At 36.1% G+C, this 13322-nt stretch overlaps 1 protein-coding gene across 1 annotated transcript in view; it reads right to left on the bottom strand.

Moving 5' to 3' along the window:
* The window catches only part of COL12A1 (collagen type XII alpha 1 chain), a 96431-nt gene that overhangs the window by 27160 nt on the left and 55949 nt on the right, over positions 1 to 13322 (bottom strand). Inside the window, exons 38-51 of the mRNA XM_088537541.1 lie at positions 12291 to 12420; positions 11976 to 12095; positions 11183 to 11329; positions 10653 to 10769; positions 10270 to 10416; positions 9785 to 9859; positions 9144 to 9283; positions 7660 to 7783; positions 7331 to 7474; positions 4741 to 4905; positions 3840 to 3878; positions 3601 to 3739; positions 1339 to 1481; positions 845 to 954 (exon numbers count right to left, since the gene is read on the bottom strand). Of these exons, the coding sequence (XP_088393667.1) occupies positions 845 to 954; positions 1339 to 1481; positions 3601 to 3739; positions 3840 to 3878; positions 4741 to 4905; positions 7331 to 7474; positions 7660 to 7783; positions 9144 to 9283; positions 9785 to 9859; positions 10270 to 10416; positions 10653 to 10769; positions 11183 to 11329; positions 11976 to 12095; positions 12291 to 12420 (1740 nt within the window). The remainder of the gene's footprint in view (positions 1 to 844; positions 955 to 1338; positions 1482 to 3600; positions 3740 to 3839; positions 3879 to 4740; positions 4906 to 7330; positions 7475 to 7659; positions 7784 to 9143; positions 9284 to 9784; positions 9860 to 10269; positions 10417 to 10652; positions 10770 to 11182; positions 11330 to 11975; positions 12096 to 12290; positions 12421 to 13322) is intronic.

Raw genomic sequence — 13322 nt, 5'->3', positions numbered from 1 at the left:
CCTTGAGGGACACCGCTAAATACAAGCTTCCAACTAGACTCCACATCACTGATAACAAACCTTTGAGCTCTGCCATTCAGGCAGTTCTCAATCCACTTCACTGTCCACTCATCTAGCACTTCTGAGCTTGCCTATGGGAGACAGTGTCAAAAGCCTTGCTGAAGTCATTAGAGAACATCTACTGTTCTCCCCTCATCTACGAAGAAACATGCATGCCAGTAGATAATGCAACCCATTAAGTGCTCTTCCTCATTGGTGATGCTTCCTCAGTCAACAGAATATTCTCTGCTAAATGTTTTGGAATATTTTAGACCTAGCAATTCTAAAGTCAACAATATGTGTGTATTATATATATATAATGCATCTTGTTTGTTAAACATGTAAATCCTATTCAATCAATACATTATTTATCTTCCAGTCTTATCCATCTCCACTCTCATTACTCCTTACTCTCTGTTGTCTTATCTTCCTCTTCTCTGAATGATTCCAAATCATTGCACTCCTCTCCAATCTTTTCTCATAGCTTTCTTTTCCTCTTTTCAAGTTTATCAGTTATTCTTCCTCTTTCATATATGAGGAATGAGATTATACAGTCTCGTTCAGATACCTCTCTCCTCTTACTTACTTACAAATTTGACAAAAATCACCTCTTATATATGTTGGGTTCAGACTAGACCTTTAACTCAATAAACAAAGAAGAGCTACAACTTCAGAGATCTTGTTTTATGCAATATGTAAGTCTGACTTTGGCTTTTGCTTGCTTCTCTTTTGTTTCAAAGAACAGCACCTCAAAAAAATAACATTCACACTTCAAAAAACAACATTCATAATTTCAATCCTTTACCTTGTGGAAGCTTCCATAAAAGATTTTCTTTACTTCATCATTGTCAAAAATTACAGTTTGAACCTCTCCTCTTGTATCCTTGTTAAAGAATGACAACACTTTGCTGGCAGCTACAACAAATAAAGATAACACATTTCATTTCAGATGTACTGCAAAAATCACTATCATAAGATACACTCACGGATAAAATACAGTGTATCCGCCACTCAGTTGCGTAAACATGGATTATAGATGACTTTACAGGACCATAACTGCGTAGATGTACATTCCTCTGGCTTTAGAGGTAATAACAAAGTCAAAACATGTCTTAGTTGAATCATGCTTAGTTGAATAATTAATTGAAGTACAAAGTAAAAAAATTCTTGTAAAACAAAAAACATATAATCCCCTTTCCATATAAAAATGCTTTGCATTTGGACAGATTTGGAAAGAATGCATGAAAAGTAACTTTTTAAAGTAAAAATTTTCTGTTCAATAAGCATAATCATCCTTACGATCAAGTACCACTCCAACTTGTGGCTTGTAATCTCTGTCTGTAATCTGCCAAATTGCGAAAGGCTCATTGGGTGATTCCGGTAGAAGGCGGAATAACATAATGATAGTGTAAGCCTGTGGCAATCCCTCTGGGTGAATCTCCCTGCAAAGAGAACATGAGGACATCTTTTTCACATCAAGAGCACACAAAAAAAATTAAACGAGATCTTCATCATTTGCTCTTTCGCAAAGACATAACAGTAATGGAGCATCACAGTATTGAACAGAATTGACCATTTTAACTACCCCAAGATATAGAAAAGAACTATGTTTTTAAAATCATGTTGTGATTTGTTAAGATGAACCCAAGGCTTATCCTTGCATCCATGGTTATGAGCACGGTTATGGGGACAGCCAGTGTGACCAAGAGTTATATGTATTCTGGTGGAAAGATTCAGAATAAAATACACATATTTTAAATTTCTTTATGATAATTATAGATAAAGGAAAGACAATAGCTTTATTATTCTTTTACCTGGCCCATTTTAGACAATCAAGAAACAGAAAACACTGCCCTTGACTATATTGTCAAGGCATAGGTACAATGAAGGAGATAATTAATTCCCCGAAATTGGTACTGTGATGAATTTGGACTCCTTCATCATTGACTGTTGAGGTTTAGATTTGTGATGTTCAGACTGTTAGATATTAAAAAGAGAGAAAGACAGAGGTAAATAAAATATACCTCCTATGGCTTATGGAAGGGAACTATAAAAAAAGGAGGTAAATTCTGTTTCTCGTTAGACAATATCAGTTCTGCAGACTGAGAGGGAGATTTGGCCTCAGGAACATACATAGAGAAATATCAAAATTAATAAAGAAATTGCTCTGTACTTTAGGCACAGTTCATCTATCTGTGTAATTAGAGACATTCTGCAATAATTATATTGTTAAGTCAATAACAACGCACAGTAAGAAAGCAAGAAATAAAATAATAAAGTAGATACTGCAACACTATCTATAACTTTGATACCAAATTAACTAGATATGAAAATAACTATGCCACCAGGATCAGGGAACTTTTATGTCTTGCTGCCTCTGTCTGAAGTGAGTATTATTTTCCAGCTCCTCATGAAAAATAACTGCCAAGAATACTCTGACAAGTCTACTTCACCTCTTAAAGGAGACAAGAGAATATATCATAACACCCTGAAAAATAAACGGAAGCTCTTTTTTATCATTTTACTTATCCGGTTAAATAAAAGATTTATGTTAATATAACAGGCAGTTTCAAAACAAAGTCCCACTAAACAGAATTATCTGCACTTCCATAGGTTGTAAAAATCCAGACTGTGAGGGATCGTTCACTCCCAAAATTAGACTGGCCCATCAAAGAAGATCTTATATAGTAAAATTTTATGGTGGTCAGCTGAGAAAACTATCAAAAAAATATTGATTCTTCATATATCTCAGCTCCCGTATGTGATCTAATCTTTACCCAATCTCACAAGATAGCAGAAGTTTTCAAAAGTTTATTTCAAAAATGACCTCCTTAACCTAATAGGAATAATGGGCTAGTTTTAGGCACCTCTTTTGTTTCTGCATTACTTTTCTCAAACATACTGATGAAGATGGGAGAAGAACAGATGTAAAAAGACAGTAAAGAAGATACTGTTTTCTCTCTACTACTAGATCCCTGTTACTCAAACTACCTCTGCTTTTTTTTTCTTTTTGAAGATTCAAAAGAAGGACCTTCATTAACCTCCATAATCGCACTTAAAGATTACAGGTCCTTGAAAACCCTACTCCATTTGCAAAATGCAGCAACTCAATTAGAGGATAAACTACCCCACAATGATGACATCAGTGTGCTGCCTACTACAGTATGATGCCTCTGCAAAAAGTGGAACTTGTCCATCCAAATTGAAAACATTTCCCTCTGGCAATGTGGAGTTCTTTGTATTAAAGTGGCTGTTGTAGAATGACTTCAGGCCAAACTGCTGATTACACTCATTACATAAAACTTGACTGACTTTGAATGGCTAAGAAGCACAACTTTTTTTTTAAAAAAAAAAAACAGATCATGAAGGAAGAAAAGGAATTTAATGAGAAAAAGGACATATTATTTGGAGTATTTTTCTTGGAGTTCAGTAAAAGGAACACCAAATAACTGCATCTTTTGTAAGATACTAATGCTATTGGCTATAAACTCTGTTAATCCTTCTCCACCTACTTGCCCTAAGTACAAGGCTTCCAGGAAAACAGTTTAACAGATGATTTACCGTACTGGCTGGCTGACAAAAGCATTTTTGTGGAGCCTGTATGCTACATAGCTTGGGAAAGAGCCTGATTCCAGTGATACACCTTGTACAGAAGCAAAATGCTTCTCTGTTAGATTATATGACTCCAGCATCTTGAAGCCTGTAGGAAAAGAAGAGGAAACAAAACACAAATGCTGTAGCGTAACCATGGGATATGACACAAATAAACCCATGCCAAAATATAATGGACAGCTCCTTACCAGGTGAAGTATATCCCTCCAGGTAAATAAGAGGACAAGCTAAAAGAAATGAAACAACATGTAAATTAAAACTAATAAAACCTAGCAAGGAAGACTTCAAAAAGTCTTATTATAGAAAAGCTGCACTCTTGCTAATTATCAACCAGTTTTTGTTACACTTGTCATCCTGTGTTCCATTCTGCAGCAGATGAACTGTTAAAAATTTTGCTCACTATTTGAAGTAGGAACTTCTTCCATCATAAATTGTATGGAATAATAAATGAACCTCACGAGTATATTAAGACTCCAATTCATAAGAAGAAATGGGCATAAAGACACAATCTTTCCACAGATATTTAACGCATGAGTCAGACTGCATATTAGCTGTCCAATTCAGAAGGAAAAACTGCAGATTTACGGGGCTCCTCAGCAGCCTGCGGATAAGGCAGTAAGGGTGTACATAGTTGCACATGACAGGCCTGAGACTTTTTCATTTTTGCCATAGAAGGATTTCATATGAGTAAACAACTGGATTTTAATTTAGATAATTTTAAAACAACATCATACGCTTCAGCTGCATATCAGCTGCATGTATAGCTCAGGAGTCCTTCTGGTAAGGAAGAGACCTAGCTTGTTCCATAGTACACATTAGGCATTATTCAGCTTCCTCTTAAAGAGCAGTTCTTAGTGACTACCAGTTATTCCAGTATGTGAGACATTAGATAATATATAAGAACTACTTCAAATTAAACATAATAGCTTTCTCTCTCAGACCATGTGCAATTATAATGCAACTTATTCTTTCTATATGAAATTCTATATGAATGCTTCTTTTAAAGTATTGTAAATGGGATGACAACTGTAGCACAACATAAGTAAATGTACTTGTTTAGGGATAATGGCAAAACTGCTTGTTACTCACTTGAGGTAGCTGTCTCACACACAAAAGTGAGGAGGTTATCTTGAATCTTTTCAAAGGCATCAAAGTCATCAACAATAAATACATGACGCTCACTGGGCTTGCTGGCAATCTTGGCTAGCTCATTGTAATCCACATCAGCCACACCGACCACAAAGACACTGAAACCTGTAAAAGTAATACTTTTAATTCAAAATGTAGTTAATATACATTGCAATTTTCCAGGCCAGTATTTCATGAAATTTCTTTGCCATTGACTTTTCAAGTTCCACCAAGTCTTGCATCTGACGTTTTTTATGAGCATATATGCTGGACACCCTTTTACCTTATCAACATTCAAGAGGGATTAAACTGATTTTTGCATCTTTCTTTCAAAACTTTACCCTTCTTCCTTCACAGACTGCTGTTGGGCATTATCCAGCCTCACAGGCCTGAAACCAATGTCCCTTTCATGTAAAATGCACAATCTTCTCCATTCTACAGTATCTTAAAACCCAAATCTCTGTGCACAATATCTATAGTTATGCTATTTTTTAACTCTTGTCACCTCCTGCTTGTCATGTTTCTCTTTCCCTCTCTTGTTCTTAGGGTAAGGTTCATGTCACCAATTTCTACTTTCCAAGTTAACAATGAGTTTAAGCTAGCAGTCTAGGCTCCCTTTACAATCAACACACAGAGATGGATTCAGAATGCAGCTCATCTCACCTCCCTAAGATCCTTAGTTCAAGATAGGAGAAGCTGTGTGTTGTCGATACCTATCTGTTGCTCTCTACAATGACCACAAAAGGATCCTAGATGATGAGCTCAGAGCAGATCTCTAGTAGTTATATGTCTAAAGTAAAATGAGGAGAATCTGGCCCTCAAATTTACTCATATAACAGGTGTATGTGTGTAAAGGCATAATCTCTTCCTTTGTCAGCGCTGTTTTACTTATCAAATCTTTATAATAGCTTCCACTTGCCTTCTATGTCAAGTCTGAGCTTCACATTATCTTCTAGCCTTTATAAAATTGTCTTTCTGACTCATGTCTTTCTTTCCCCTCTTCTAACTAATTCTTCACTTGCTAATTTGTACTCTCTTTGTCATATCACAAAACAGGGAAGGGAAAAATGTCACTGCAGAATTCAACACTAAATAGTAAAATCTCCCACAAAAATTCAGTAACAAGAAACTGCACAGACTAGCTAAGTCAAAGCTAAAACAAACATATCTTCATAAGCTGCTGTCGTAGCAGTAATTACATAATAGATATCCACAGATGGAAAGATAACAAAGGTAAGATTGTCTAAATACAACTGTGAGCCTGAAGAAAAATCAAATATATGCATATAAAATGTGGAAAAAAGTAGTTAGCTAGCAATACATCATAAAAGAAAATTAACAGCTGCTCTTGAAGTCTAACTGACTATGAATGAACAATGGATGCTATTCCAGAAAGGCAAATGTCATTCTGGGGTGCATTAACACACATATGTAAAAGATGGAGATTCCTCTCTGTCCAATATTGATGTGGTCTTGGCTGAGATACTACATTTAGCTCTGGGTACTACATTTAAGAAGCAAGAAAACTGAAGCCAGTAGCGAGGATACCAAAAATGACAAGAGGTTTGCAAAACATGATCAATGGAGAAGATTGAAGAAAATGGGTTTACTTAGTCCACAGAAAGAGAAGACAGAGATAGGAAATGACAAAAGGCTTCAAGTATGAAGGCCTGCTACAAAGTGGATAGCGATCAATTGCTTTCCTGATTAACTTGATTCTGATTTCCTGATCCCACACCAAGTGGGGTGGGAAGAAAAGCTTTTCAACTATAAGAGTAGTTAAGCACTGCAGCAGATTATCCAGGGAGATTGTATGGGGTTTTTTTATGAATAGCCTAGCCAACTTAGAAGTAATATAGATAGAGTTGATTCCTTCATTCCAGAGTTTATGGTCTAAGCCCTGTAAGTCTATGACGTTTTTAAGGAAGTACATCACCTTCGTACTCAGGAATCTGAACTCCAGTTGGTTCATATACTAAAATGCAGAACTGCTGGGTGATGGCAGAGGAAGGAACAGGTACATAGTCACACATAATCCATTTAGGAAGTCTACAGAGAAACTGCAAGCTTTCTCAGCTTGGAAGGCAATGAAGGCGTCAGCTCAGACCCAGCTCTAGCAGTAACAGATCCTTTAATTGTAGCTTATGCCAGCTACAGCTTAAAACTTAAAAAAAAAAAAAAAAAAAAAAGCCTAGCTCAATATCTCAAAAGTACCAGAGAAGAGTACACTTCATAATGACCCTGGGGTCCATACAGCAGGAGGAAGAGGAAGTGATGAAGTGATTGAAAGTCAGCTCTACTAAATGGTATGCAAGAGGAATTCCTGGAAAGCCTTTGGAAGCTGGATCCACCCCCAGGGAGACAGAGAAAGAAGAAGCAAGTCTGGTCCAGGGGATCTAAATTCTTAAAATAGTTCTGAGCCATTCCAAACACACATTTCTGTGTGTCGGAAAAAGAATTATCAGATACCTGAAATACCATTTTTAAACTGTATTGCTTAACACTTAAGGAAATCAAACTGTGAAAGAGTTGGGTACTGTGAATTGCTTACCAGAATGCTGTATGACTGTTGCTGCCTTCCTCACCTCATCCTGCGATCGACCATCTGTGACAACAACAAGTACCTTGGGAACGCCTCGCCTCATGCCACTCTCCCAAGTCAAGACCTTTTCTTTGATAAATGTGAGCGCTTTGCCTGCAAAGTGCACAGTGAATAAGGAGTCAGTCAGGTCATCCACAGGCCATTACTTTACCCTGAAAAGTATGGCAGTCACAAAACTAAAACTCAACATAAAACATAAACCTTCTGCCACGTCATACTAGGATAATGAGCCAGTTTTCAAGAACAATTTATAGAAAAAAAAATTATAGCTGAGTCACCTGTCCGTGTATTTCCACCTCTGTACTGAATATTTTGAAGAGCTCCAAGGGCCTGGGCCTTATCATCAAATGTATTCAATTTAAATTCAGATTTTGCCTCATCACTGTACTGCACAAATGAAACCTGAAACAGAAAGTATCACAGTGTTCAATCTCATACTTCTGCGTTCACAGAAACTCTCTCTAGTGAAATAAGTATTACAGAATATCAGTAATCATTAAATAAGTATTTTTTTACATATATATGTATATGTACACATACACATATTTATATACTTAGATATTCTCACAGCTGTGCACATGCAATATATTTCATTCTTTCTCCTTACTGGCTAAAATATGATAAGGACTTAAATAGGTATGATTAATTGCATGCTATGATTACAATGAAACATATAGCGCCTACTCTCTGATTCAGAAGAGGTGTACAGTGTCTACAAAATGTTTTTCATTTTTTAAGAAATGAAAATGGATGTCTGTGACAAAGCAGAAAATGAGGGGTCCCTTTTCCTTAAATATAAGTCCAACGAGTTAAAGATGGGGAAACAAAGGTCTAAAAATATGCCTGGAAGATGAAAAGTAGTTCACGAGCAATAAAAATAGCTTCAACAGCTGCTAGAAAAAACACTCTTCCACAAAAAAAAACCAAAACCTTCTCCTTCTAACCAAGGAAACTGTATTGCACCTGCAGGTCTTTGTAATGGTCCAGAAATAACTTCTAAGTAAGTCTCAAGTCTCATGCTACTCACTTCATCCAGTGAGAGATTTATGAGACCCTAGGCAGCACTTTCATCCAATTTCCCAAACGCAGAAGAAAAGGGATGATGGTGGGAGGCTTACTGTAAGAAGTCTCCCAATAAGGATTCTGTCAGGGCCATGATCGGCCCATATATCCTGGAACTCTATTCCTCATCAGCTATTATTGTTTCCTTTTTAACGATACATTAATTCATTCCGGTGATTAACTTTTCCTCATACTAACACAAGACCTCCTGTGGACTCACTTTGTCTCTTTAGTGTGGTAGGAACTGATCTCCGAAAGTGCCTATCTCAAGGCTACCAACAGCTTAATTCCTTCCATGCACAAGACTGTCTTCTTGAATTGACAGATTAAAACATAATCCCAACTCAAAATTTACTCTATCCTCGAAACAGATTTCTGCTACAACACAGACGAACACTAATTCATAATAATTAGGCAGTGTGGCATATATACCACCCCAGGTTCTCTGCCTGTAAACTGTTTCAGCTTCCGTCCTTAAGAATGGAAACTTCTCAGGACAGGCTGGGTTATCTTTGCATTCACAGAGCACCCATATATTTCATATATATTTATACATGCACACATGCATAAATGTTGCATTGTATAGCAATCTACTACAAAAAAAATAGTAGAAATACTAAAGAAAAGAAAAAATCAGCTGTAATTCAGCTTCATCTTTATTTTTCCTCCAAAATGCACTCTAGACAAATATCAAACCAACCTGTATTCCAGCAGGATTAATCAAATCAAAGGCTCCTACTGTATTAAAAACAAATTTCACTACTTTGTTGAAGTTATCATCACCGATACTCCAGGAAGCATCAGTCAAGAACACTATGTCTGCTTTGGCACCTCTACATACTGAAAGACAAAGAAAAGGAACATATGCATACTACTGTGGAATAAAGAGAATTGTTTAAAAAACTGAAAATCCAGGAGTGAAAAATATTTGGTAAGCTTCTGTTATCATGCAATAAACCTGGCAGATGGTTTATACCCACTACAAAACACACTTATCAATTTTTTAAAATAAAATTTGCCCAAGAAACAAATAGAAATGTTTTAAATGTCTTTTTTTTTCTCAGCAACCAATATCAAATATGTCTTTTGCAAGCATGGCTCATAAATCTGTTTCAAATCCACAAATACCATTATTTCCCCACCCCCAGATGTACGCGCCTTGCTATCCTAACCTATGAAAACTCCACAGTGAATGGTTAGAATTAGGAAATTGGTCTCAAACTTTATTATCTACAAGGTTGTTCTAAGTCTATTTCAACTTACGAAAAAAAAAAAAGAATTAAAACCTGAAGCACTACAGCAACTATGTAAAATACTGAATAAATCTACAACCAAACATACCATCTCGAGCTGGAGGGATTGTGGGAGGTGGAGGAGGTGTAGGCGGTGGAGTTGGTGCCTCTGTAGGTTTGAGAACTGAAAGAAATTTTTTTTTATTCAATAAGAATTCTTTCATTCAAGGAAAACCTCTAGATTATGTTTTATATTACTGAAGAAAGAATTAAGCCCTTTCTGACTAACCCATACAATGTTCAATTAGCAAAGAAACACAATCGTGCACAAAAGTACACAATTTCATTGTGACAAAGGAACAACTTCACATAAGCTGAGGCACATCCTGCTCTGAAACTGCTTTCCAGTTTCTCATCTAAATGAGAAGAAATACTTGGTTTGAGGAAGTTTCATAAGAACTTCTCTCCCTCACAAACTCCGGTTGACATTACAATCAGAGAAAGAGAAAAGACTACTTGACAGTACTGAAAGGCATTTTGAAATAAGACAAGTTCTGTAGCAAAAATGTAACGTTCACAATATTGGTTATGTACCTGTGTGTTCCCTCAAAGACACTGGAGGTCCCTCGAGGTTAGGGGTCTGAACAAAGACAGTCGCGTTGTATTCAGTGTCTGGTGAGAGGCCAGTAAAACAATGGCTCGTTTCTGATCCACGTACTGTGATTTCTTGTCCTCTGGATCCTGTTAAAAGAAAGCCCAAGTGAAAGAGTATTAGAAGCGTGTATTTCCCTTAAAACCCTTTCTGAAGCAAGATTTTGCTACGAGAACTCTGCACTCTGAGGCATTCTGGAGAACAACCATTTCCCACTCAAACAGAATGCTGGTAACTTCTGATTACAGTCTTCCACCATACTAAATACAGGGTGCTGCCACTGAAATAAAACATATATGTTCCCCTCGCCAAAAAATACACTTACCATCAGCTGGATTTAGCTTTAGTCGATAGGAAGTTGCTGACCGGTGAGCGGACCATCGGATACAGAAAGTATCCCAACCCACTTTATAACTCGTTAGATCAGTAACATTCAGATATACTGTAAGTGGAGAAAGAGACAAATTACTCTTTGGAAATAGTATGTAATGCATATTAAATGATAAGGTCAAAATGAAAATTAGATTAGAATGCTAGAAGTGATTTTTCTTTTTGTTAATATTTATACATCAAAAAAGAAATTCTAGTCAAATGTCTTTATTTTTCGTTATGTCCCATAGATGCCTAGCTATTTACAAAGACCCAAGTGCTGATACCCTCCCCACATTAGATAATAACCCACTTTATGAGTTCAACAGCCCATTTTATGATTTTTTTTTGGACAAAGTAGAATTCTTATAAAATAAGAGACATCTGAAAAACAGAATCTGACTCATTAGATTTACTGCAGTATGAAAAAAAAAGAAGTCAACAGAAATCAACATAAATGACTACAACAAAATTATTTTGACTTACATGTAGTGCCTTGATCTGTCAAAGGTATGCTCATTCCAGAATCATACTGAGCATAAACATTCACATCATATGTAGTACTGGGAGACAAGTTATGCAGGGTATAGGAAGTCACTTCTCCAACAAAAACCTCCATTGGATCATTTGAACCTTGATTGAAGAGAAACATTCGAGAAAGACAGAGAGAGAAAAAGATTCATGATTAGAGGATCTAGGAAATTATCAGCCTTCTTTTTTGCTAATCTTGTTTACCTTCACTAAAACAAAACAAAATCACTTCTTAAATAATCTAATTTCAGCATCTAAGACAATTGTGAACAGAACAGATATAGCTCCACAAGCTATTGTTCAATATTGTTTTTAATTCAATTTCTAGAAAGGGATATTTATCATATCATTTTCTCATTACTAAAAAAAAAAAGTTTTGAAGGACTTTAATACCAAAATACCTGTTCAATACTCATCTCACATACGCCAGTCCATATCCACAGAAAGCCAAGAGTTATTAATAAGAGGAAAATGAAGTCTGGACCAGAACTTTATCTAGTCACTATACTAAATCTCAACTATACAATTTATTTTCTGCAATTGAATGCATGCAACACTGTATTTGGTAGATTGCACTTCTTATGAAATAATAAAAAGACTTAAGCTTGCATCAAATCCAGTAAATAATGGAAATAAATAAATCATTTATCACCCATGTTTCCACTATACATGTGATTTCTATTCTGACCCCCCACTAGCCATTCAGTGTTCTGAAAGTGCTCTCTTTTCAATGAAAAGGTTTTCTTACCAATTGGTTTGTATACAATCTTATAACCCAGAACAGGGGATGGTGAAGGATCCCAGGAAACTCTGAATCGTGTATACCATTCATCAGATATATACATGTTCTGAGGAGGGAGCAGGCCAACTGACAAAACAAGCAAACATCTTAATTAGTTAGACTCGCAACAGTTTGCAATCTCTGCAAGACTATGGTGTAACTCTGTAGGGAAAGAAACATGCCAGAAACATCACTAGCATAATGAGACTACACCAAAGTTGGAGCACCCAAGCAATCTTTATCTTAAATTTTAAAAGAAAATAGAGTATCAAAACAAATTACCAGTTCTTCCATTTCCAGTCAGTTGTCCACCATCTCCATCTTCATATACTGCCACAACAGTAATTTTATATGGTGTATCTGACTGCAGTGGTTGTAGTATCACATTATTTCTTATGCCAGGAACTGTTGTCTAGAACACATAAGAGAAAAAGAGGTTAATAATACACGTAGTATTGCAATGACCGATAATTGCAATGACCAATAATGACAGTAGCTTGAACTAAAACTTTGTTCAACACCTCACACTCTTTTTATTATGTCCACTGTCGATAAAGTCATTCATATATCTTAATGGTTATAACCTATGAACAATTTCAAGCACGTGCTAGTTTACAATATAAAACACTATGGCGGTCATAAAAACATAATACAAATTGACTCTTTGGTCTCTATTCTCACATCAGTCTAAGTTGCTGCCTTTCATAACCCATATTTCAGTACTGTTCCCTCTGGAAAAGAGGGAAGCTGTGATGATGTGTTCAGAGACACAAAAAGAGAAGAATAAGCTCCTGAAATGAGCTGGGAGGACAAAGCCATTCACACTGCTCATGGGTTGTATTGCTCCTTCTCCATTGTCCTCACACCAGGATATCATTTTCCTAACAGAAACAACAGTATCAAAGAAGCCCTAAATATTTTGATATGAAAAAAAATGCCTATTTATGCAATTAACAGGCCTCTCATCTTCCTATTGCAGCTACACTCTATAGCTCCCTTCTAATTGAAAGTTAGGTATAATGAAAAAAGTAAAGCAGAAACTGCAGAAAGTATCTCAAGGTGTGTTAAAATCATGCCCCAATCAATATTATTTCATTATTAGCTGACAAGAATAAATACATAAATAAATAAATAAATAGTTGATTTAGACCTGCTGTTTTTATGAAATGTCCAACATTTTCCATGGATAAGCTGTGTGTGTTCAAAACACACCTTTCCAATGAAAAAATAATCAGTTTTACTAGGGAATTTTCAACCAGAGATCATTCATCATGTCCTACAAAATGACATTTAAGCAACAACAGCATTTAGGTA

Source organism: Tinamus guttatus, unplaced genomic scaffold (genome assembly GCF_059628265.1).
Source record: "Tinamus guttatus ecotype Peru unplaced genomic scaffold, ASM5962826v1 Tinamus_guttatus_pri_ptg000806l, whole genome shotgun sequence".
NCBI lineage: Eukaryota > Metazoa > Chordata > Aves > Tinamiformes > Tinamidae > Tinamus > Tinamus guttatus.
Note: the sequence above shows the minus strand (reverse complement) of the source record. Positions and strands in the feature narration are given on the sequence as shown.